The sequence below is a fragment of the Lycorma delicatula genome, chromosome 1, assembly GCF_047948215.1.
Source record: "Lycorma delicatula isolate Av1 chromosome 1, ASM4794821v1, whole genome shotgun sequence".
Classification (NCBI taxonomy): Eukaryota; Metazoa; Arthropoda; class Insecta; order Hemiptera; family Fulgoridae; genus Lycorma; species Lycorma delicatula.
The window spans coordinates 102,719,437-102,747,029 of record NC_134455.1 but is presented as its reverse complement, the minus strand read 5'-3'; the positions used below and the strand labels follow the sequence as shown (position 1 = coordinate 102,747,029).

The 27,593-nt window shown below is 32.2% G+C and overlaps 2 protein-coding genes across 6 annotated transcripts in view; one reads left to right on the top strand and one right to left on the bottom strand.

Moving 5' to 3' along the window:
- Nucleotides 1–7,504: 7,504 nt before the first annotated feature.
- On the bottom strand, nt 7,505–26,820 carry LOC142320551 (neurophysin 2-like). Of its 3 annotated transcripts, none has more exons than XM_075358470.1 (4): nt 26,726–26,820; nt 10,448–10,598; nt 9,252–9,456; nt 7,505–7,635 (listed from the first exon to the last, which is right to left on the bottom strand). In XM_075358470.1, the coding sequence occupies exons 2-4, from the start codon at nt 10,595–10,597 to the stop codon at nt 7,544–7,546; spliced, it is 447 nt and encodes a 148-aa protein (XP_075214585.1). In that variant the 5' UTR covers nt 10,598; nt 26,726–26,820; the 3' UTR covers nt 7,505–7,543. The 3 variants fall into 3 exon arrangements, with proteins under 3 accessions (XP_075214585.1, XP_075214575.1, XP_075214594.1); XM_075358460.1 differs by lacking the exon at nt 26,726–26,820 and adding an exon at nt 24,208–24,322; XM_075358479.1 differs by lacking the exon at nt 26,726–26,820 and adding an exon at nt 22,474–22,590.
- Nucleotides 25,755–27,593, top strand: part of LOC142320533 (protein lifeguard 4-like) — a 48,075-nt gene continuing 46,236 nt past the window's right edge. Inside the window, exon 1 of one of the 3 annotated variants that reach the window (XM_075358432.1) lies at nt 25,755–25,869. The gene's annotated coding sequence lies outside the window, so the exon portion shown is untranslated. Of the gene's footprint in view, nt 25,950–26,075; nt 26,269–27,593 lie in introns of those variants that run through there. The other 2 variants (XM_075358441.1, XM_075358448.1) reach the window with 2 other exon arrangements.

Genomic DNA, 27,593 nt, shown 5'->3' with positions numbered 1-27,593 from the left:
TTTACTTGTTCTTGATATATAATTACATAGTTCCTTATAGTTATAGTTAATATTTTGATGTTTACTTCCTATGTAATTGAAAGTAATCAAAGAATCTCCTTTTTCTTTATATAAAGCTAAATGAATTCTGAATGTATAATCCACAATATGTTAAAAAATATATGTGTGCGATCTTTTCAGAAAGTATCAGACCATAGGTTGTGAAAAAAATTAGTTTTCCTAATTTCAATTGTATTGTCAGTAGGCTTTCAATCCTATTTTCCTTTCAGTAAGTCACCTTGTACCTCCATACACTTAACCTAGCGATCCTTCCATTCAACATATTTTTTGTAATGCTCTTTTGTAATTGCTACCATCTGTGCTGTTGTGTTCATTATAATATCCTGCTGACTGTCAAGTCAGGATTCTTTTAGTGGCACCCTAAGCTTGAGGAACAACCAGAAATCTCAAATAACCATATCTGATGAGTAAGGAGAATGGCAAACCTGAGGAGTTACATGACCAAGAAATCCTGGATTAGATGTGTGGTATTGGAATCACAGATTCCACAACTGTGTGATTCCTACAAGTCTGGTTTCTTGCAATGGACTGCATCACAGAGATGACACGGAACCTCCAGATAGTATTGCTTATAAACAGTTTAGTTTTCTGGTAGGTATTTGTGATGCACACAAAGTTCGTAACAAAAAAAAAAATAGCCTTAGCACACTTTCATTTTGCTCTTCATTTGTCTTGATTTCTTTGGCTTTTCGATGATGCTAACTTCCACTGTTATGATTAAGCTTTGGTTTTTAGGTCATACCTATACAGCCAGGATTCATCACAGTATCAAGGAAGAGTCATTGTTGCCACATTTCAGTATGTCCTGTGCAACATTAAAAAAAATTCTTTGTGTTCAAGCAAAGGCAACTTTGGCACAAATATTGTAGCCACATATTACATGCCCAAATTATCCATTAAAAAGGGAGTGTAGCAGCACTATCACTGATAACAATGTCACTAGTAATTTTTCTGACAGTTTATACAGACTGTCAGAATATGCAGTCAGGCAGACTGCTGATCTTTGTATTACATTTGGATTCACTAGAAACTACTTTTGGATTCTATCAGATTTTACCGCTTCCACTCGGATACTTTCTGATAAAAAAATATAGTTGTATACTTTTTTGAACTGACCTTTACATATAAGATATGTTCAAGAAAGACTGAAATTTAGTAATAGGATGCCAACTAGTGCACAAAGTGTGTTCCAACAAGTGGCAGTTTTCAGAAATACAATGCTGTTAGGCATGTCGTGCTACCATTGTTAATTTGTAAGCTATAACAGTTGCAGTAAACGCATGTACTAACCTATTGTTGGATTTTTAACAAAATAAAAATGAAAGATCTTGAAGAACATGTTTGTAGTTTGCTTCAGAGTTTCAACTTTCCCAGAAACATGTACAATGCCCTGCAAATATTTGGAGAAGACTATGATCAGATTGCTATGCTACAAATAGTTCAATTGTATTAAAGAGAGCAGAAAATCAACCATAACAACCTTCCATGTCAACAAATGATAATAAGATTGATTCAGTGTTGATGCCATTGTCAGTCAAAACTTTTAAAAATGTTAGCAGGAGATGAGACCTTTGGTTTATGGGTGTGATTGTGATACAACTGTTGCATTAGGCCACAATTGCATCACTGCCTTGAAGGATTGCCTCAAAAAAACCAGGCATGAATCTGTTAAATATGAAGATATGGTGTTGTCTTTTCAGACAATGAATGTGGAATGAATTTCATTCATTCCACATGGTCAAATAGTAAACAATGAGTTCTGCATAGAAGTTTTATAGCGTTTGAGATGTTGTATGCAAAAACAGATTTTGGCTGTGGGAAACTAGTGTTGGATGTAGCACCATGATAAAGGGGCAGCTCATGTGTCAATTCTTATATGCTATCATCTGGCAAAACCTGAGGCAACTATTGTGTCTCCCACTTTATCTCCACGTTTGGCCCCAGCAGATTTTTCTTGTTTTCCCAAAGTAGCCTTGAAAGGATGTCATTTTCAAAAATGGATGAAATACTGGGACTTGTATATTGTCAGCTACAGGAATTACTTTAAAGGGGACAAGCTTGTATAAAGTTGTAAATGCATCAATAAAATTTTTATTTCACAAGTTCAGTCTTTTTTTGGATACATCCTGTAAGATCAGTTACACATTTTAACAATGTAGATACATAAACTATTTTATATTGTTTTATACCATTTATTTTTAATTTCTAAGCACCACTCAACAATATTAAAATTTACTGCTAAATGGATTTCTCAATGATGCTTCATTCAGAGAATTCTGTTTTTAAAATTCAGTGAAATGTTTTTATTATAATTTTTCTTTTAAATCTTAAACTTAAAAATTAAATTGTAATTAATATCTAATGTTAAGTATAAATTTTATTTAAAAGGTTATATAATGATTAGTAATCACGATAAAGCACTACAGTATAGCCATCTTTTCTTAGTTCATCAGCACGTTATATTTAACCTATTTATGATTACCCTTACCCTAATCAACATCAAAAAAGAAAGATAAAGATATTTCGGTTAAAAAAATATAATATTATTTGTTTCAATCATGCAAAATTGCTAAGCTTAGTATAGTTTTTAAATACTTATTGCTTATACGAGTATGTATACTCCCTTCTAAAATACATTGCACATTGGAGCTGCTTAAAAAGCCAGAATGAATTTTCAATATTGGATCTATTTTTAAAAATGGATCATCAGATCTTTGGTATTTATTAGTAAGTATGATTTATGTAGACTGAAAGTTTTATTAAATTAAATATTTGACCATGTGGAGTTACTAGTCTTTCTCCTATCATTGACCTCCCAGGTGATGTATAGGGAATGCTTACCACAAATGGTGGGTACCAAGGAAATAAAATATCCTGGGTGTTGCTGTGAAGTTTATAGTTAGCTCTTAGGGGAAGAAAATCTTGATAAAAAATTATCTTTACTCCTCCCCTGTTTGGAAGTTAGGTGATGGGCTAATCCACTCCAGAAAAAAATGCTGTTTGCAATCATCAACAAAAAGCCTGAGAACAAGGATAAAAAACGTAAAACAATTAAAATATAATGAAATTTAGATCATGAATCTTTGGATCCTGCCAATGCATCAGAGATTTTAATTGAGAAGTTCAGAATGAATGTAGGGCATTACAGAAGATAAGATGGCTGCACTGTAGAAAAGTTAACACCATGTACCGCACGATCTACTATAGTGAATTTGACAAGGACAAGTACTAGTGGAAAATGTGTGAATAGAGTCAGTATTAAATTATGAGAAAGTAATTTATCTGTGACTAAGGAAAGATTTTTTAATATCCCTGTTATGAGCTTCTATTGGGGATGAGTTGGTGTGTCCTCATTTGTGCCCCTGGATAGCACTTGCCAAAGCATTAACTGAACACCAACGTATGCTGTGACTTAGTTTTCAGTCCATCTAGAAAATGCAGCAACTAAAGTTAACATATGAAAAGGAAGTGATCTACAAAAAAAGGCTTTCTACATGTAAATAAAAAAAAATGTTTATCCTAATAGACTAAAGACTATAGTCTGGATTTTTAAAGATGAATCAGTTCAACAATTTAGGGAGAAACTGATGATAGATAAGATAATCAAGCGCAAAAGAGGAAACCATATTCTTAAAAGAATTGAAATATGGTGTACAACAAGAACAAAAGCCTTTAACTAACAAACTGAAATGGAAATATATGAAATAACACCATGCATCATCCATGGACATTGAATGGTCAGAACGCCATAGAAGAAGGCTGAAGGAACCCACAAAATAAGAACAGCAGTAACAAGGAAACCTTTAACATTCTCCAGTGGAATGCTAGAGGTGTTACACAGAAAGCGATGATTCTTAAGCAGGAAATACAAGACTCTGATATAAGGATAGCTTGCATCTAGGAATCATCCCTGAGGAAAAATGCCTTCCAGACAAAGTATCATGGATTCACATTGTTCAATCTTGAAAGAAAGGACCAGCAAGGTAGTGGAATGCACTTGTCCATAACTCAATTTCGGTCATAAATAGTGCCAGCAGTGTACGTCACACAATGGAACATATGAGTACAATTGTCCAACTTAGCAGAGATTTCATACTAATTATAACAAACATCTATGTGCCCCTGCAGTCCATATTACAAAAGAAATGCTGAACACACTAAAAAAACAATAGACAAATTTTTTATTACAATGGGTGATTTCAATGCTAATCACGTAGCCAGGAGTCATGGAAACCCCAGTAAAAGAGGAATTACAGTACATGAATGGATACTGGAAAATGATTTAAACCCCCTAAATAGGGACAAAATGGCAATATACCAATCAGCTAGCAGTCTTACATAGCACTATAGATTTTACACTGGCGCCAGTTGACTTAAGTTCATATACAAAGGATTGGCATGTTGGGTAAGGTATGTCTAGTGACCGCTTTCCTATTATGATAACCATCCAATCTAAAAAAATCAAGAAGGTTAATATATACCACTTTCAATCAAGTGGAAAATTAAATCTACTAATTGGGATTAGTGCTGAAACTAAGATACTTTTAGAGTAACAAAGCAATTGAGGATAAAGTAAGAAGCATTACAAACACTGATAAATGCAGCTGAGAAACATATAACAAAAATCAAAGAAGGAATTCATCGGCCTAAAAATGTATGGTGGAACAAAGAAATCGCTATGGCTAGAAGAGAAAGGAGAGCTAGGTGCAGATGGCAGAGACATATTACATTAGAAAACAAAGTTGAATACAATAGAGCCAGGAAAGTAAACCTAACATCTAAAAGAAATAGCTGGAAGGATTTCATCAGCACAATAAATGTTTATACTCCAAGTGCAACACCATGGAAGAATTTTAAAGTGATGGAGGGCTTCAGCTACAAAAACTCAAATACATCAAGGATGACAAAGGAGAAATTTGTCAAGTAGAAATAAAGATTGCTGAATGCTTCTTTAAACACTATAGGAAAAAATCAGGGCCTAAAACACTAATTAAAGAGGAACAATTCCTGTCATATGTCTACCATCTTTTTAGACATAGTGATGTCCCGATACAGATTGGAGAAGTACAGGAAGCTATCACACAACTTAAGAGTTCAGCCATAGGTGAGGATTTAATACATAATTTGTTTAAACATGTATCAGAGGAATTTTTGTTGGGCATAATTGGTCTTTTTAATGACATCTGGTACTCAGGAAATTACCCAGACACGTGGCAAACAGGATTAATTGTTCAATTGTTGAAACCAGGTAAAGACAGAGAAACTATAAATGCTTATAGGCCCATTTCCCTAACTTCCTGCCTGGGAAAGTTGATGGAAAGAGTTATAAATAACTGACTGAATTGAAGATAGAAGGACTTATTAGCAATAAACAATTCAGGAGACTGAAAAACTGCTTGTATCTCAAGTAAATCTAGTACAGGTCTGAAATACTAGAAGGTAGCAAAGGAAGTGAAAAGAGGAAGAAAACTGGAATGGAAGCTGGAAAAGGAAAATAAAATTATACATTAACTCTTAACTGAGAAATTTAAAGATACTATAAAGGAAATAATAGAGAAAAAAGCTATGGTTCAATGAAAGGAGCAGAGGCCTGAGGAATATATGAAAAGCAAAAAAGCAGTCCTCAGAGATAAGACTACAGAAAGTAAAGAAATGATAGAAAAGGTGATTTATTTAATAAAACACTAAGGTTCGAACCTCAGAACCTTCAGCTTTGAAAATCAGCTGTTAACACAATTGATTTGTGACAAGTTAACCACTGTACCTGCCTGGTGGGCTGAAAGTAAGTATTGAAACTTTGTTTTGTCTATGGCAGATTAAAGAATGTCCAATCTTATCTACTGCACTGTCAGTTTTGTCAATTTAAACACATCATTCTGAAATTCCATTTGCCTTTTAATTAGCTCATATTTATTTTTATAATTATCTAAATGTAGTTACACAATATTTTTCCTGTTTGTTTGTTTTGTATTTTATTGACTTCTACTATTTCCAAATTATTTTCTGTTATTTTAATTATTGATGTACTTAATTACAATTAGATGCTCTGTTATATTAAAAATTTATCATGTTTTTGTAGTAGTTATGGTGCTCCAAAAATTTCATTTCTAAGCGCTCTAATGGTTTTACCAATTTGTATTTGATTACAATCATTACATGTAATTTTATAAGTATCACTTAAGTTTGTCATAATAATTGGGGTTATTTTGCAACAATCATTTTATTTTTTTAGGTCTAAATACAATAGTTATTTATTTTTATCAAAAGTGTTAGTTACTTATTTTTTTCAAATTGAAATATTTCAATATTCCACTATAAGTAATATTTTCCTTATGTATGATTAGTAAATTTGATTTATTAGTTTCATTATTTTTTGTAATATATATTTTATACAATTTATTTAGCAATTTGTGCCCATCATATCATTTCATACATCTCATTTTACTCCATACAAGATACTCAAGAGCATACTCAAAATAATAACCAAATTAAATTACATCTAGCTTATCAGTTTAAGAATTATTTGTGTAAATGTACTAATTGTGCTCACTTGTATATTTTACCTTCATTGATGTAGAATATGAACAAGAACACTTTTTCTGTTCTGTTTCAGGAATACTATTTCTATTGGTACTGTTGTTTTAGGTTTTGATGGGTTTGCTGATCTCTGTATTAGGGTGATAGCAATTCTTCCTTTTTAACATTAGACTGTGGGTTGAGCCTAAACTATTATTAAACCTTGTTACACAAAATCGTGCAGCAGATTTAAAAATGAATTCAACATATGTGAGTAATAACTAGTAGTGCAAAAGTTATTCTGTCACTACCACATGCAAGTGCAATTGTTGCTTTATGTGTATAATAATGTACTGTAAGTTATCACTTGTCTGGCAATGTGACATGCTGATGATGTGTCGAAATTTTCTAATTTTTGTATTACAAGTTATTTTTGCTTCATTTTTATGTTACAAGTAAAGAGAAGTGTTTTTCTCAGATGGATTATACTAAATTAAATTACAATAATCATCATACTGTTGGTTGATGTTTTGATTTCTACACAGATTTGTGAGACAAGGTTTAGTTTAAGCTAGAAATGCACATTTTAAATATATTAAAATGTAATTGTTAATTTTATCTTTTATCAGGAGTTATGAGTTACAATTGCAGTAGGAATTAGCATTTTTCTTGTACAGTCAAATTCATCTGTTATCTTGAAAAAAGTAGAGCAACCATAATTAAGCAGCAGGAATAATTAAATATTGGAGAGGTTGACCAAAAAGTATAATATTAAAGGAATGTAATGTATAGTAAAATAATAGAGAACTCAAAAGAAATTAGCAGAATACCAATTTCGTTCACTTGTTATACAATAAAGTTATTCCAAGTTTGTTGTTTGTTCAAATTCAAAGTTGGAAATAGAATGAATAATCTGATATTAGTAAATAAAAATATTTATTTTTAATTAATGTTAAACAGTAATATATTACAAACGTACACCTTCATTTACTGCTACATCTTCAGTGCAGAAACTAAAGTATAAGTCAGCTTCACATGATGGTTCAATACGGCATGACTCTAGAAAAAATAAAACAGCTTTTTTAAATTTTTTATGTTTTTACATTTTTATTTAGAATCTGATTGCCTAAGCATCTATCAAAAATATATATAATTTTAATGTTACCAATAAATAAATCCAGCTTACAAAATATATAAGGAAGATGTTCTTTCTTTTTGTCTTACACAGTTTTAAAAAATTATACATTTTCTGCAATAATTCTGAATTTTAAAAAGTACTAGCGAGACAAAAAACAAAAATTTGTATATAAAAATGTGTATTACTTTGTTTTTTTTTTATGATCTACGATTTGCGAAAAAGATTGAAAAGTAGTATTGCTTTTTTTATGAATTATCAATTTCAAAAATGTTTAATTTTTATGACCCATACATATAATTTAAAAAATTAAGTATTATTAAAATGTTTGATGGATGTTCCTCTAAAATATATGATTCTTAAAAAATTAAAAATGAATTGAAAAAGTAAGAACATGTTTCTGTTTCTTATATTTACTGCTTAGTAATGATTCATTGATTTGATTCAAATAATAAAGCAAAAACTAATGATTATAACAGTATACATTATTTATGGTATGTAATGATCAGTACTAATACAATATATAACGTGTACTTAATGTATATAATGCAGTAAAGCTGTAATAAAACATAATTTATGTACATTTATTAATTAATGTAGAGTCCCTGGTAAAGATTAAGTAAAGTTAATTATTGATTAAATAAAATATACTTGATATTTACCAGGTATCAAAGTGCTCTCACTTAAAGCACTTTGTTTTTTTTATAACGTTTTACTTTTTCAATTAAAAATTTTACAACTGCATTTAATATATTTTACCGTAGTTAGAAATTCATGGAGGTTTATAATAATAAATGTAAATGTTTATTTAATTTCTTCACCTTTTTCTAGGTTAAAATTCCCATCTGACTTTGCATTTTTCATTTTTAAAATAGTTAATCTTTCTCATGAATCATAAAAAGTAATAATTCTAATTCAGTGTTACTCTGTAGCTATTAAAAGTGAATAAACAAGTATTTGCTATTCATAACTTTTGTGGCCATTTGTCAAGTCTTTTGTGGTAATCAATAACTGCTACTAGCAGCTCTTGGTTAAAAACTATATTTATTATTTATATCTGAACTGAACTATTGTTTTATAAGTTATTGGAACATTAGTATCAGTCATCAACTGTAAATAAATTATATAAATAATAATAAATTGTTATATTGTTGTATTCAAATATATAAATTGCTGTAGTTTGTTCCAAATATTCATGACATTTACTTTAAAGCAGATGGGGATTTTATTGTTTTAAGATACATAATGTGAGATATATCTTAGTATTTTGTTTTTTGCTTTTGACATGCGTTACAGGCTTTTGTGTTTCTAATACATTTTTGTGTTTCTGCGTTTTTAATTTTTAATTGTCCACTTTTATTGTATACAACAAATATAGTGTCCAGGTGATAATAACACAAAAGTGTATTTCACCCTGAAAAAAAAATGTAAACTATTAGTTTTGACTAAAATGAGAATAGATAGAAAAAGCATTAAATCTCTCTTTTCTTTTCTAAGTAAAATATTGTTTTATAGAGTGGATAAATATAATAAAACAAACCAGAATTACAGCAGATGCCATCAACAGCACAGATTCCATAGCCAGATGATGTTAAGCAAGTTGGAGTTGTGCTTGATGGAGTAAAACTGTATCCTGAACACTGGGATAAAATTCCTGGTGATGACATAAGACAACCTATTCGAGGACCACAACACAATGTTGGTCCCACACAGCGACCATCCCCACCCGGTCCACATTTAATACACTGAAACATAAAGTAATTTTCAATATTTTTTAAGAGTACTAGTAAAACAGACTAAATTTTTCCATGAAAAACTATTACATTTAAAATTTTTTTTTTTTTACCAACTTTGGAAATAAAGTTCAGTGTTACTTTCAGTTGTATGGTGGAAGTAGGAGGTGAAGTTGAATTTTCTTTATGTTTAGAGGTATGAGGTGTATGAATATATCATTCCTGTACATGTAATTTCCTTATTTACATATAACGGATAGAAAAATAAATATGGCCGCCATTTTGTAATTAGCAAAGGTATTTAATTTCTGATTTTTTCCTAATTTTAAAACTTTATCATAAGTTGCTTACCAAATATTAGTGTGATTCATCTATCCAAACTTGAGATATAAATTATTATAAAAAATAACAAAATGCCAGACAATGGGAGAACGAAGGAGAAATTGCCATTTTTCCTAAGTATATTTTCTGTTAGTTTTAAAAATAGAATCCAGCCACCACCATTTTTGAAACTCTTTATATATACAGAGTTACATATATATATATATATATAGAGCGAGTGAGAGAGAGGCCTATGAATAAAATTTATGGCCTGAAAATCTCCAAAACTACTTGATAAATTTCATTAAAATCTAGATATGCTGAAGAAGTGTATCTTCAATGAAGATTGGTTGAGCTGTTCTTCAGCTACGCTCAATTTCATATTAACAACAGATAACATAACCTCAAATTGAGATTATGTTAATTTTGTATTGATGTATTTTTCATACACGCTTATGCAGTGAGTCACAGTGGTGGGTGAGTTAAACTTGACGCTTGTATGTAGGTAGGATCTACTCTTTAATTGAAATTATGTAGTGCGTTGTACTCTGAAAATCAGTATGTTTTTGACTATGAAATAGCTAGGCCATTGGAAATGAAAAGTCTGTCTTCTTGTGCAGAACTAAAGAAGTTTTTTTTTAAATTAAAGTTATTTATTCCGATATTTTCAATGAGCACTCACCTGAGGTGGTGAATCCTTCTCTGTTAATTTACTGTCCACCAATTTGCCCAAGTAAGACTGAAATCCTCGCTTGCCTCCCTTTGGGCAATTAGTTATCAAACATGCTGTAGCTAGGCTCATGCCATAAAGAAAGATTAGTGAATTCTTCATTCTAAAAATTAGAATCAGTATATAATAATCTAATTATTTATGGTTCTAATATTTTTCTGTATGCATTTTAAACTTAATCTAAATAGAAAATACAGTTCTGTTTCGTTAGTACTGAAAAACCACAGGATGTATTGATAGTCATGGACAATGCTTGATAAATCTAGCTAACAGGTTAGCTTCATTCAAGTGTCCAGCAGCTATTGCAGGTTTTTCATGTATTATTTAAAAACAGATGAAAATGAATGAGATTTTAAGTGTTCAGTTGCTACTGAATGTTAGCAACAAAGTATTTGGGATAAAGAGAGTTTTAGGAAGTTTCTGCTATATTTTGTAGGCATATTACTCTCATCAAAATAATAAAAAATCTGTGTAAATATTGGTCTGGAAATGTATTTTTGTTATAGCTAGTGAAAAATGTTGTTCAGATTTCCTGCTCTAGGGTCAAATGCTACAATAACACTTTATAAATGGGAATTATTGAGCAAAATTAGTGGCTTTGTATATAATCTTACATGAAAAAACTGAACTAAATGAGGAAGAACAAAACTGAACAAATCACAAGAAAACTTTTGTAAAATCCCAAAGCATGCTCTTTTAATTTGGGGTTTTTAGGTTTAAGATTTATTTTGTCAAATTGCCAGTAATAAATAAAACATCAAAAAAATTTTTTTTGAAAATTTAATTCCCAAAAAATTTATTAACTAAAAGAACGTAAAAACTTAGTAAAATTTAAAAGATCTGTTTTTATTGTAAACCAAACAACAAAATTATGAAAATATTTCATTTCAAATAATGAGTTAAAAGAAGGTCCTACTTCTCTTAAAAATAATTATATCACAAAACAGAATTGCTAATTAATATACTATCTAATTAATTTGAGTGATAACATTATCTGTTTATCTCTGCTGTCAATGTAGATTTTTAGCGTGATGATTCACAGCTGTAATTATTTTCACCAATATTTTGTTTTGTTTCTTAGACTGCAAACATGATTCTGTGTTAAAATTGGTTTTTCATTATTGGATCTTTGAGCAAGCATTAATGTTTTCATCATGTGTCCCTGTATGATGACATTCAGGGGATCTGACTGGCCATTCATGTTTTACTGAAATGCTGAGTTAAACTGTGATCAGAATGAGTTGGCACTCCGTCTTACTGAAAATATGTGTATTTTTGTACACATATAGGATGGACATCCTCATAAAAACTGAGGAAGCTCATTTTTAAGAAAATATAGACAGGCACCTCCTTTAATTTTATGAATTTATTTTAACATCTGAATGAAACCTGGCTAAAAAATACAAACCTGAAGAGATTAATTGTATCAAAAACAAGAAATTAAAAGTAGCAAAGCACACTTTTTGATACAAATTATTATTTTGTTATTCAGTATTTTAGGTAAGAATAATTGGAAAATATCTCAGTTGATTACAAAAAATTCTTTATTAATAATTTAAATCATTTTATGTTTCAGTAAAAAAATTATATTTAAAAATAATAATTTAATACTAATTATCTATGTTATTAATTCACAGCAGATTTAACAGAATTTTGTTAATCAGTATATTTATTTATGTAATAGCAGTTTACAGAGTAACACAGCGGCACTTTGGTGTAATGAACTTAAATCACCGAAGTTACAAGGTGCACCAATCATAGTTGCTTTTTCTGAGATTGATTATGTTCATTACACAATTGCCTGTTCCTGTAGTGAACTGAATGAACATGTCATTTGACATTAGATTGCTAGTTTTAAAGAGTTGTATGTCATTTTTCGAAGTTATCAGAGATTCATGTCAGATTGGATACAACCATTATGGTTAATACATAATAGTACAAGAGAATATGATGCAGTAATATTATTTTTAATGATAAACAAATGAAATTTGTAAACATCATTAAAAATGATGTTACAATTATCACTGAAAATTTTCAAATGCTTAAAAATATTTGAATGATATATTTAATTTTTTAAAGATATTAATCAAATGAGAATCTTTTACTATAAATTAAAAATTATGTCTACCTTAGTTTGTAGATAACTGAATGAAACGTAAGTCATTCCTAAGAACAATATTGCCAGTTGTTCTCAGGAATAACCAGATCCCTCTCAGATTTACTGGAAAAGTAACGGGGTTTCTTGTATTTTTTTAGCTAAACATACATTTCACATTTAAACCAAAGTTCACAAAACTGTGGTATTAAATCCTAACAACTTTATTCTGTTCACCATAGTGAATGTATATTTTTATATTGAACAAAATTATTTTCAGCAACTCTGACTGTCTCTTTCACTTCAGACACATTACAACTATCAGAAAGATAAATTGATTAACAAAAAATAACTGTACCCATTTTTATTGTGAAATAATTCATGATGTCAGTTTTACTGGATTAAGTCAGTAGGGAAAGAGGAAAAGAATATATATTTAAATATATAGTAAAATGTTTACCTAATTTCTCAAACCTTTCATAAAATAAGATACAAATAAGACATGTGAGACAATCCCAAATTCATATTGAAAAATACACATTCTACAAAAAAAAAAAATAATTTATGAGAATTGTTCTTCAAGCATAATTTTATATATAAGCAGAAGAGACTGTTCCTATTAGATAATAAATAATATCCATTCCTATTAGTTACACAATCAATATGCTAACCTTTATGTTTTTATGATTGGTTTATAACTTCAGCAACATCTACCATATATTTTAATGCAATATTCCAACATCCAACCTATACACTCTTGTAGCATATCTGAATAAATATTGTTCTGGCAATTCACACCCAGCACGAATTTAAAAAGAGTGTTTCTACCTTTGTTATTTGATGAAATAATCATGAAAGATTTCTTTATTGTCTACATATTTGAAAGTGTATTTTTTAATTTTATTTTTTTTGTATTTCTAATTTTTCTCATATTGGATTTTTACTTTTAAATAAAATTTGTTTACATATGAATACTTTCTAAAAAAAGGAATTGTTATCAATAAAATTATTCAGTCATATACTGGAATTTAATTCTGTTTTATAGAAAGTGTATTTATAGACAGTTATTATGTTATAAAATGTAATGTAACAAAAATAAAATGGATGTATTACTATATTGCTAATTTTATTTTAAATTTATCGAATCCATTAGTCTATTATATCCCGGTCTTCACCTGCCCATCGCCTCCTGTTGGCCGCCTGGCGCTCCCTTGCAAAAGAGCAATGGGTATAACGTCGGAGACCACCAGAACGGCAGGCTCGGACACTATCCGATATTCGGAAGCGACTCGCAAGGCCGCGATACGTTGCATCTGCACGAACCGCTTCCGGTTTCTTTCAGATTTTAACGGCTGGGCCTACACTTCCGCCCCATATAACAGAATGGAATGCAGCGTGGACATCAGCAGTCGCCGTCTGCTGGCCTTCGGTTCGCCGACATTCGCCATGAACCGTTTGAGAGCGGTAATAGCTCTCGCGGCTTTGTCGACACTGTCCTTAGTTGCTCAGCAAGGCTGAGTTTTCAGTCAATCATCATACCGAGGTATTTCGCAGCCGGCTTGGTCTCGACAACCTCATCCCCGACCCGCAGGGGGAGGAGTGTGTCAATACGCTTGTTCATTAGAACCACGATCTCCGTCTTGCTGAGAGCTAGAGGTAGTAGAGTCTTCAGCATAAGATGGTTAAGTGCGGAGAAAACCACTATGATATTTTTGAGGGCCGGCTATCTGTAACTCGCCTTCCGCGGGTTGTGATGGCCTTCCAATTAGGTATGTCACCGTTCAGAAGTATCTGGATGTTATCCTTGATGAGAGGCTTCTCTTCAAGGAGCACCTCCAGTATGTGACGAAGAAGGCTATTGATGCTCTCTTCGGTGTTCGTAGAGTCATCCATCCCGATTGGGGGTTGAATTACAGCACCATGCGTATTCTTTATAAAGGTGTCTGTGAGGCCATAATGTTGTACGCTGCGCCCATCTGGGCTCATCGTTTGCAATTCCAAAGTTATAGGGACATTCTTTTATGAGCCCAGCGTCTTCTCTTGTTGGATGTTTTCGGCGGTTACAGGACTATTTCGCGAGAGGCAGTCACTGTGATTGCCGGCATGAAACCTGTGGATATTTTGGCTACGGAACGTAGCCAGCGGTGCATATCAAAGAAGGGAGGCCTTCTTACATCAGGGCGTATACGGGAAATCGAAGACCAAGGTTTTGATTCTTGGCAAGTTAGGTTCTTCTACTGGTCGAAATACGAATGGTATCTTTCCAAATGTTAAGGAGTTGCGTGCTATTAGTTGGGTTTCCCCCAATCGGTATACTGCTCAATTTCTCTCGGGACGGGGTGCCTTTAGGGACAGTTAGGACAGTTAGTGCCTTTAGTCTAGTTAGGTTTAGATTGGTTGACTCCGGCTTGTGTTCGGAACGTAGGGTCGATGACATGGTGGACCATGTCCTATATATCTGTCCGCGGTACGAAGCTGAGCGTACCAGAGTTAGTAAGGAACTTGAGAGAGTAAACTTCTTCTTAGATCTGCGAGTCAACTGGAAGACTCGCAGTGAATGGACAATTGTAGCTGGTTTCCTAAAATTCCTCGCCCAACGCAGGACGGCCGAGGGAATTTAGTAGAGTAGGAACCCGGGTGGCTAGAGTCCGTCTGGGCAGTTTGATTGACTGAAGGTAGGCGCTTCGGCAACGAGCCACGGTTATTTATTAAGAGGTGTTAATTTGAATTGCTAAGCTGTCGGCGAAGTTGCGGCCGCTGCCAACGGGCATGGAACTCCATGCTCCGGGGGGTGCGGTTGCGCTTTGACAAGGGTATTTTGAATGAGCAAACAACACCGTCGGCGGGACGCGGCTGCGCGCCATTTAGCTGTGGTGTGTAGTGGCGTCTCGACGGCGGTTTATGGTGGTGAATGTCACGCGGGGCTCTGCGATGGAGCTGAATGGGAGTAGGCGTTCATTCGCCTCTCCCTGGTAGACCAGACCAGAGTCCGTAGTTAACTTTATTTAATTAACTCGTGTCAGGGTTTGTTAAGCGATAGCTGAGTTCACTAAAGAAACTAGGTCTAAATTTTCGTTGTTGCAATCAACACTTTTGTGGGAATTTGTTGTTTCTTTGCCTCGATTACGACATTCACGTAATTGGCTCATTAATAAGTAGAACTAGGCGCGGGGTTCGCGCTTCCGCGTGTAGGCTCTTAGCTTAGTTCTTGAGGGCTACGAAGTAGTGTTATGTGTCTGAGTCTTCTTCGGAAGGCGATTTTACTGGGGCGGAATTACTGATGTAGATGTCCCTCGGGGCATCTGCATCAGTGGCATCTCTCCCGAGGCCGGACTGAACACTGTGGAATGTGATCAGTACGAGGGAAAAAAGATGACCTCCGTTAAAGCCACTACTGGCTAGGAACGGAGGGGGTGGTGTAGCGACCAGACACGCTAAGTGGCGGGATCTTCTCCCCTCGGGTGGGAATCGAAATGAGGGCTAGAAACAACCCATAGTTGTCCAGTCAGGCACTGACCCTATGCATCGCTCGGCTCAGGGCTGAACTGAGGCTTATTATTAATAATAATAATGCCCTGAGGTAGATAATCCCCTGTCCGGAACGCCAAAGCGGTCACCGTCCTTCCTTCCACGTCCAGGGCGGCTATATATATTATACGTATGTACAGCTGCACATACGTACAATACATAGCAGGCAAACGTGGCTCCAAGGTTACTCTCGGAAGTCAGTTTTGATCTGACTTCCATGTTCAGGTCACTATCTTGATATGAATTTTCGGCCAGCTGCAGATCATGTACTCTGAAAATGATTTGGTAATGGAATGATACCGAATTAAGAGCTTGCGATGTGGCGGTGAGGGTCGATGTTATTGCAGGTGTAACAGAGTCCCTTCCGTCATCCACATGCTCCCCACGATGGCAAGCATGTAGCTAAGAAGCTCATATATGTCGGTGCATGGGAGATCCAAAATCGGTGTATAGAGGCCTGAAGTCAGTCCAGAGATTGTGCAACCGCTGTCTGACAGGACATAAGCCGGTTCCACCGGAGTACCGGGTCGGACCTCCAAGGTTAGTAGTCCTGGAGTGGAAATGTACCGCGGCAGCTAACCATACTACAGTAGGGATCAACTATCAAGCAAAATCTTGAATAACTCAACGTGGCAGAGGGTGCAGGTCTTGTTTAGAAACAGCCGATTCGCCGGAAGCGAAGAGGAAATGAAGTAAAGATACAGACTAAAAAAGATTTGAGGAGTCAACATGTTTATTTTTAGAAGTAATGCGTCCAGACCAAGCCATCTAGTGATTGTGATAGGTAGAGGATGAAAACTTCCAGAAAGTCAGCCCTTTCTTAATTTCTTGGGAGATATCGAATTGTACTGTGGTCCTGTCAAGGAAATCAGCAAGACTTTCAATGGTTTATACATTGAAACTGTAAACGACAGTCAAAGCCAAAAATTTCAAGCTTTAAAGAAGATCAGTGAGTTCCCTGTGTCGTTCAATCACACATTACTCTTAATTCATCGAAAGTAGTTGTTTGTCGTGATCTTAACTGTAACGAAGAAAAAATGTCAAATCAAGGATTGATTCAATGCCGCAGATTAACAATCAAGAGAAATGGTGAGGTTCTTCCTTCTGCGTCGCATGTGTTAACGTTTAACAGACCTAACGTGTATGAGAAAGTACGTGCTGGCACACATCATCTAGATGTGCGCGCATTCATACTGCAGCCTATGAAATATTTTAATTGTTAACGTTTCGGACACATTGCGGTCAGTTGTGGAAGGCAAGAAATCTGCGTGTGTGGAATGGAAACTCATGAATGCAATTCGTGTAAAGATCCTCCAGTTTGTACCAAGTGCAAAGGGCACCACAACTGCCGTTCAAGAAAATGTCCGGTGTACAAATTGGAAACGACGGTTCAGAAAGTTAAAACGCTGTAAAAAATAAGTTACCCTGAAGCGAGGAAAATTGTTAGCAGTCGAACACCTCGACCGACAATGACTTATGAAGAAAAATACTATGATATAGATAATTACTGATACTAAGATGGAATCTACTCAGCAAAAGGAACCATTAAAACCCGCAAAGATGCAGCCACAGATGGACGTTGTACATAATGATAAGGGGACGTCTGGAAAAGCCAAAAAAATCAGTCATTCGACCAGTCATAAATTGAAGGAATATGTGCCAAGGGTGCAGAAAGAGTCTAAGCTTGGTGCGATGGAGGTGCAAGTAACAATAGAGAAAGAATCGAATACAGAGACTGTGCAACACGCAACTATGGAACTTCCAAAAGCCGAGAGGACACCTAAGGAGAGGGCGAATACTTAAGCCACCCCAATTTTGTTTGGTGAGTGCATCAAATTTGGACTTTTTAAGAGGACTTTTAAGACTTCCTGAAGAGGAAGATGATACCATGTTCTTGGCCTTAGACACCCTGTTATCAGAGATAAAGGCCGTAAAGAGGATGGAGAAAAGATGGTCGAAAGAAAAACCAAGGCGATAAACAAATGTGGTATGTTTACTAATCAAGATTTCAGAATTTTGTAATTTTTTTATTACAGATAATCGTTTAATAGACTTTATATTTTTAATATCAAAGATTGAAAGTAACTGAATCTTTTTTTAATTTTTTTGTTTGAGTAAAAGGCTAATGACCAAAGTAGTCGATGCCTATAACCCCGAAAAAAAATTATAATAATGGTCCATTCACGAGCGGACGTTGATAGATTATACGTCTCGCGGAGAGAAAGAGGCAGAGGTTGTGGCAAAATTGAGCGGCGTTTTTAAATCCAACAGCTGGGCTAGCGCAATTCCTTGTATGTTTGTAAAATTAAAAACAGGATATGACTATCTGGCCTCGCACCTACATTGCATACGAGTTCTGACCTCTTCAGCATGCCAATTCTGCGTCCATGAAATTATGGATGCAGACCATTTGAGAACCTGCAGAGCTCTGGACTACTCGTAGAAGGATGATGAAGACCCGTTTACACAGAAGCCCGTCTATGCTGGTCAGCGCGTCACAAGATGGCCCAACGGCCAAGAGTAGGCGTCGGCTAGTAAGTAATTAAGCAATTCCTCTTGAAGAATGGATAGGACAGGCTCCTTCGACAAGTGATCAGGATGGAAAGAAAACCAAGTTACGCGGGAGTTCTGTCAAAAGCCATGAGAATTAACCACACATGCGCCAGACAGTTGGGAGAGGCACATGATTACAAGAAGACATTCTGATGGAGATGGATGTGAAAAAAATATCACACGAAATATTAAGAAAAGAGTGGCGCGGACAAAATTTGCATGAACAGTATGCCATCAAAATGCAGGTATCGATAAGGATCGCACAGTGTCATGACTTCGTAAAGAACAGCTGAAAGCAGAAACCGAGGCCCTGATAGTGGCGACGTAGGATCAGGCATTGAGAACAAAAAATTACGAGAATTACATCATGAAAACAAGACAGGATGCAGATAGATGCAGACTGTGCAGGGCCTTTTCCGAAACAATCAACCATGTCATATCGGGATGCCTGTTACTGGCAAAATTCGAATACCTGTAAAGGCACAATAGAATTTGTGACTTCGACCACTGGACCATTTGTAGAGAACTGAGGATTCCGCTAAACACGGAAAAATGGTACCAGCATTTGAGATCACAGCGTGTGATCTCAAACAGTAGATATATGATTACGCATGATATGCTAGTCCACACTGATCGAAAAATAAATGTGAATAGGCCTGACATTATACTCAAAGATTATGTTGGAAGAACAGCGTTGCTAATAGATGTCTCGGTGCTAAACTACATGAATATTACGCAAAAGATTGCGAAGAAGAAAGATCTAAAGATCGAGGTTAGCAGGATGTAGAACATGAAGATCCAGATAGTCCGATAATCGCTGGGGCCCTTGGTGTGATCCCTAAGGACCAACAAGAAGATCTACAGAAAATACCATACAGATTGAGAATTGAAGATATACAAGACATAGTAGTGCTCAATGGCACGGTATACATCCTAAAAAGAGCGCTGGATTAGGAAAACTCGTTACGAGTATCTTGAATCCTTAACGTCTAGTTTCAGGACGCAGGAGTTCACAAGATGTATGAGATTGTTACCAAAGGGTATCACAACGCGAATTGATTACGTGTGGTATTGTAGTATTACTTATAAACTTTTGTTGGTTGTTTGTTACTTGTTATATATTTTTTATTTTTCTTTCTGATGTCATTGTGTGTTGAAGTGTGAATGTGTTAATTGGCATGAGTGTGGATGAGAGATTAATTTGTGGATATTCGGACCCCAGAGAGGTAGGCGTTTGTGACCGTTCCCACAAGCGCGCTGGTTGCGTGCCGGAAGAATATGAGATTGGCCCCCGCTAACTGGCGCCCACACCCACCGGACTCAGTTCGAGTCCCGTGATAATAATAATAATAATAATAATAAAATTGTGCAGTTTGTCGTTGTGAAAGTATATATTTTACAATTGTATTTTAATATTTTTAATGAATTTAAAAGGTTATGATGACACTAGGGTCGAAAATTACCAAATTTGTACCTATTAAAATTTGTTTAAAGTACGTGTTCGAAGAAAAAGGTTAAAAATGTTTACTAATTTGTGTAGTAGATTCGTTTATTACAGTAGTCAGAAAAAATTTATAAAAAGTTTTAAAATGCAGTAGTTATAAAAATAGTTTTAAAAAGCTTAGAATTAAATAATAACTTACAACTATATATTAGTATAGAATAATACTATAATGATGGAAAAGTAAAATTATGAAATTATTAATTATTCGTGTTAAATTTTCTTTTGAAATCCCTTATCTATGAAATAAATAGAAATTAAACAGAAAAATCTTCCGCCATAATGTATGATAATATCATATTTAATAATACAAAATACTATGTACTCGTATATAATTTTTGTTGTTTTGTTGGTGTAGCTATAGTTTTAAGCATCCACACTGCTTCTTTAATACTTGTATTAAATCAAGATTAATAATCTTTATACATCTAAGTACAAAGGAAATAGAAAAAAACATAATTATTAACAAATCTATGATTTGATTGGTTTCCTCTACCTCATAATAAGATAATGGATTTGGGTAAAGATATATAATTATTATTATCATCAAAATAAACGTTGTAAGCCTATGACTCTCAGTCTGTAAGCCACTTTTGTAAGTAGAATAACTGGAAAATATGATGTGTCTAAAAATATGTTATTAATAAATTGTTAAACTTATTAAAACAAAGATATTAAATTGAGGCTTTAAATTTTGAAAATTGTTTTTAAATATATATTTTTTTAAACTAAAGTAGGGCTTTGCCTCCTTTCTTGATAAAAAAAGGTTTTCCTCTATCAGTTAGAATTAAAGATGGTAAAATTTAAAAGAATATTTGGAAGAACGTTTTTCATAATTTGTCCGAAGCTTCACTTCTGGCTAAATAACAAAGTTTATTATAATAATGACTTCAAAAATGCAATAAAAAGTAATAATATTCATATCTTTTTTAATTTTAACTTTTTGATGCATCAATATCAATTCAAAAACTTACAAACCCATAATTTGGCGCCGATATCAAAAAATCAAAATTAAATGAAGAATTCAAAAAGTATTATTGTTTATTTTTAACGCGTTTTTTAGTCTGTTTTATTTCTTTAAAAAATGTATTCTATTAAAAATAAAAAATAGTTTTATCTTTATTTAAAATACAGATAGGCCTACAAAAAATGATACTCATATGTAAAAATTTGTCAGATAAAAAAAAGGGTGAGAAACAACTTAATAAAAAATATTGTTTAATAAAGATAATAGAAAAAAAATACAATTAGAATCCAGATGTTTCAGATTTGAATCCCAGTTAGACTTGATATATTTTGTACGCTACAAATTTCTATTTTCATATTCCCTCACACAAACTTCTTTGCAAGCTTCTATGGAGAATTACTTTATCAGTCAAAAAAAAAAAAAAGAAAACTACAAGTGTGGATAAGGCTGTTTGTATTACGATAATATGGTTTTTTTTTTACTTCTCATTTTCCAAAACGTTTTCACAAAGATTATTGTGAGAAACTTCTTTACACAAAGAGAACAGCAAAAATACAGTAATGTGTTAAAATGATTTGTGATAATGTAATCTTTTGTTTACAAATATTTTTCTCATGTTCATGAGATGAAACTTACAACAGAAATACCAAATGATCTTTTCTCTTCTTAATAAAAGATCATCAAAATCATTGCAGTTGGTAAGGTTATATTAATGACTTTACATTAAAAAAAAATCATGATCTCCCAGACAAAAGTAATGTTAATAATTATTTCAGGTTGAATTAAAATAAGGATTTTTATTTGTCAACTAGTAATTATTAGTCATTTACATCACACAATTTTTGTTTATTATTAATTTTTTAATGGTAATTAATAACCCAGAAGTACATTTTTGGTATCAGATAGAATTATCATTTAATTTTAATGCAGTAGTAGGAAATTCTATCAAATAATCAATGTACACTAATTAGATAATTTAAAAAATTATTTTATGTTAATGATTATAATGCCAATAAGAAATAAAACCTTACAAATCATTGGCCACTTTGTCTTATTCTGTAACATGACAACTGTTTCAATATTATACTGATAATTTAGACATTAAAATTCAATTAAAAGTAAGTATACCTTTGATTGAGTTTGAATCATGGCCTTGCAGGATTAGAAAACTATTATAATAACAAGAGATGTAGATGGTGGTAACAATACTTTAATTTAATTTACAAGATTTTGTAAATCTTAACAAAATTATGAATCTTAATAGATATTTTTTATAATAATTTTAATAATATATAATTTTTTAATAATTTTATTTAAGTAAAGAATTCCATTACCTGTTAACTGGAATGAAGTACTTACAGATGTATCTTACTTATTTATTTCTATTTCTAAACTGCTAAATAATTACTGTTGGGTAAACTGGTTTAAATTTTTGAATCTTAAAATGATATTGCTTCTCACCTGACAGTGAGAAGTACTACAGCTAAAAGTAGAATGCAATATAGTAAGAGCGTATTTATATTATAAACTAAATATTCCAGTTCATCTGTATTCAATCTGCAGTCGGATTTAAGGTACTGTGTTCATTTTAGTTTTATAACCCACTCACATTCACAATACATAATTTCCATAAGCTTTGAAATGATTTTTATTCTTTCTTAAAAAAATATACTCTCTACCATTTCTAAACCAGGAATAAAGTAAGGTATTATTTGACCAAATGTGGTCTAAATTACTTTTCTATTGTGCTGTTTATATTTTAGTTCATGTATAAATTTATTTATAATTCTGTCTTTTAAATAAATCTACATTTTTGTAAGTATATTACAGCTAAAAATAAATCAATAAAAAAATATCAATGAGTTGAATTAGCTATTGACTTATCAAAAGAAATTGTAATATATGCTTGGAATTTTTGTAACATACCAGCGTCTTATATGTTAGGAAAAAATTAAGTATCTGGTAAACTCTACGCTGAACTTCAAGGTCTAAAATTTACCTTTGAAATGTCTAATGTATTTCATATTGTGAAACGGTTTCATCAATGTTTCTTAAATTTGGACAATAATTTATAAAAAAAGTAAATATAATTTTTAAGTCTTGCGTGAAATTTGAAAGATTTAAGCTTATTAAATATGAGGTTTCATTCAAATTGTATTTAAAAATCTATACAGAAAACACCATTCTAAAATATTTCTTTACATTTTAAAATCATAGAATATTAAATTGTGTTCAAGGAAAATTGAAAACTGTTTTTACTTCCAACTTATATTAAAGATTTTAGCAGAATTAATATAATATAAAATGAAGCAATGATATGATGAATATCACCTTCCTCTAAATGTCAGTGCTGCTGACAAGCACATACAAGTAGGTATGTCTATAACTTGATGGATATCTGGCTTACAGTGTTTTTGGTAAACAGGCTAAATATGTATTGTTGATTGAACCTACTATGTATGCTATATGTATCTACCATATGAATCATCAAAGTTAAAAAAATTGAATAGTTTCCTTTTTTTATAGTTGATTATATGATAATTAAGTGTATTGACTAATAGTAATAACAGTTAATGTGTGCTTATCAGTTAAAATAGAAGATTATTGATCTAGTTTTATCATTTTCATTTCTTTGCATCAAAATACTTCCATTTTCTTGAAACAAAGAAATAAAGAAAAGACTGAATTACAGTTTGGCAAAAGTTTAATAAGAGCTAGGCTTAGAGTATGCTGACCTTTTAGTACTGTAGGTATCCTAAAACATTTGATTCAGTATTACCATTCAGTATTACAAGAAGTTAAATGGGAATATTAAAATCAATAATTTACTAATAATGTCTTACAATATGACACATGAAAGTTGCTATCAGTACTTTATATGAACATGCTGTTACATATACGCTGGTCTACTGTATTGATATATATGTTACATGTCTTAATAAAACAGTTGCAAAGGTCTCAATATGAAACATAAGTCATCCCAAACATCACATAGCCACTCTCAATAATAACAAGCATTCCATGGTATGCTTAAAAAAAATTGCATTGATAATGGTAATAATACTTACTGTTAAAAATGAACTAAACCAGTTATTAAATTGTTACTGTTTTTCTTTTTCTTTTTAATACAGTCTAATAAAACACAATGTGTATGTTACATAAGCATGCTTATACATACCTAGACAGTAAGAGACTGCTCTAATTCTGTTCATTGCCTTTATATTTGTTATCTTTTAAGGAGGAGGTGGAGGAGGAGTTTCAAAGTTACTTATAACAAAAACTAATCAATCCATTAACTGATTAAGAGATAACTTCTGATCCATACATAACTTCTATTCATTAAAAGATGATGCAGAAAAAGTTTTTAAAGTGCTTCTATAACTTTGTATCTAATTAGCATAACAGTATGTGAACCATTTAGCAACTATAAGAAAATTATTATTATACAATTAGTTCTCAGGAAATGAATAACCATAAACTTAAGTTTCATTCACAATAAAGTATTTGTTCTTGTAGTATTGATTTAATTACTTCAATATCCTTTCAAATTGTTATTAATTTAAGTGTAACTGCTTAAAAGTTACATGTTATCGATTACAATACATAAACATTAACTTCCCAGTTTAATTTGAATGCAACTTGAAATATTTTAACTCATTGGTTCACAAAATTACACGCTATACAAGAATTTCCAACAAGATATGAAGCAGTTTCTTTGGCCGACAATGCTAGGGGACTCTTTTTCAGTCTCTACAAACACTTTCTTTTATCGCTCTGAAAAACTGAAATTTACTAAGAGATTTTCTAGAAGAATGAAAGAATTAACAGACAAGTTTACTGATTGTAGATACATTGATGAATGTGTAATATACTATAAAAAAAGAAATTTACCAGGAAGTGAATATGATGGATGTATCATTCATAGTTAGTAGTGATGTATTAACATTTAACATGTAGTATTGCCATATATTATACAGTATTGCCATAATGCTAGTATTGACATATTAAGAGTTTATAACAAATTTACTCTGTTAAAAAATAGAATGACATTATAAACTTTTTAATTTTTATTTTTCCAATCATTAAATATTTGGTTCTTGGTTTGATGGACTAAGAACCAAACTAAAATTGGAATGCATTTTCAGATTTCATGTTTACCTTTCTTTTAAAATGCTAGTTTATCAGACTAAAGATACAGTTTAAGAAAAAAATTATTTTCAGAATACATAAGAATCTAAATTTATTGGTGGTGAAACCTGTTTTATATTATTTCCATCAGAACCCTTTGACCAGAGCCAAAACTCCTACCAGGTTAATTCCCAATATATAAAATAAAAATCAGACCAAATCTATTTAATACAATATACTAATAAATTAATTACTCCATGGTATGTATTTCTACTAGATTTCGCCTGTGTTTAATTATAAAATATCTCACATTAAATGAGTAAGGAAGCAAAACTAACAAAATTTACTTTCATTATTTCGATTGATTTTCAAGAACTCTAAAAACACGGTAAATCAATTTCTGCTTGAGTTGTTTAGGTGAATTATGAGTTTATAATATAACCTTAATTAGTAAATTAATTCATTGTCATGATAACAAGTTATATATTAGCGCCACAATATGGCGGCTGCTCGTTGTCAGCTGATAGCAAGGGAAAGTTAGTGGTTGTGATACGTTACATCGACATCTGGTGAAGTTTGGTATTTACAATTTATCGAGTGGTGTATGTTGCTTTACATTTTCTAATTTTATTGTAATTGGTTCATTAATTTTTGAAAAATTTATTCCACTTTTGAAGTGAAAGTAAGTGGAGCATTTGCAAAAATGTTCGCTATGTTACACGTCATTTTAGATCTCAATCTATATTTTTACGCTTGTCAACGCTTTTGTAGTGTTTTTTTTTTAATTGAAATTTCAGTTTGGTATTGTGGTATATTTGTTGTGAGAGTTAAGGACTTATATTTTTATATTTTATTTACTGCTATGAAAATTTAAAAAAAATGTAAAGAAATGTGGCGTTTATGATGTGGAAAGAAAAAACCATAATCCATGTCTATTAATGAATACCGTAATTTATGACCAATTGTCTCGATTAAGCGCCCAAAAAAGATTCTAAAAGAAGGTTAGATGTAGGAAAAGAGTTTTAATTTATTTCTTTTGGTTTTTTGAAACAAGTTTTTCATGTTCAATGTGAACACCATTCAGATATAATAACCTAGTTGAAAAAAAAAAAATAAAAAACTTTGTTATTCTTTTATTCGATTGCAAATGAGATTTTATAATTAGACTTAAGGACTTAGCACAACAGTAATTACTGATTGAAGGTTATGATTCAACATTTGCATCTGTTAAAATGATTTAAAATTTCAGTGTCATCTGTTATTTTTATGCCTATGCTTTTTGAAACCTTAAGATTACAAAAATTAGAATTTTTAAAATACGGTGTATTTGTATCTGGCCCCTCCAGTATATTGACAAGAACATTAATTTTTCTCTAGTATGTATTGTTAGTGTATGAAATGAAATGCGTATTTACTTCCCAGAGAGTGTTGGGTTTGTTATTGTGAAATTAAGCTTACCTTTGAGAACTCTCAATTATTCTCTAAATTCCTGAACATTTCAAGACAATGAACCATTCTCTTCCTCAGTGATGTGCATGGCAAGTTGTCATAGGTCGTCTTAAAGTAGTTAGGAAACCATTCCAATAATTTGAAAGCAATATTATCTTTTTAAATTAAAAATTTTGTTTGAATGTTTATTAATGTACATTATGATGTTTTTTCTTAAGATTTTATTTTTTATTCTGTATTTAATGTAACTGCCTATTAGAATAATTGATTCTTGACCAAATATACGTAATCCTACAAAAATACTTAATATACTCCTCTTATTACTAGTATACTGCCTCCATGTAAATTTATGAGTGTTCTTGTGCTTAAAGAGAATATTCATTATTTGTAAAGAAATGTAGCTGACACACCCCAATAAGTACTCAATATAGTTATTTAGTACTTCTTACCTTTGCACTGCAGCATCATTGACCCCATTTCCAGTTCTTGGATCTAAATTCCTATTTAAAAAATCCCATCCATCACTACACCTGGGTTTTGTAAAATTCCTCTTTTTCTCTTATGTGCGAGTCATCTGTTGAGAGTATAGACTGCTAATAAGGTTACTTTATAAATATATATCCAAATCATTGGTCATTGCCCATTAATAGTCCCCAAATGTAAATGATTGCCTTGTACTTTCTTGCACACAGCTATAGCAATTCCAGCATTTGCTATTCTACTTCTGTTTAAATCATTGTAACAAAGTGTATACTCTCCTCTCCTTACAGTATTCTTGTCTTTACAATATTATCCTTAATTTACAGTATTCCTTTCTTCTTTATCTCTGTTAACAAGATGATGTCGACTGAATTTTTTAAGTTTTCTCCCTTTTGGT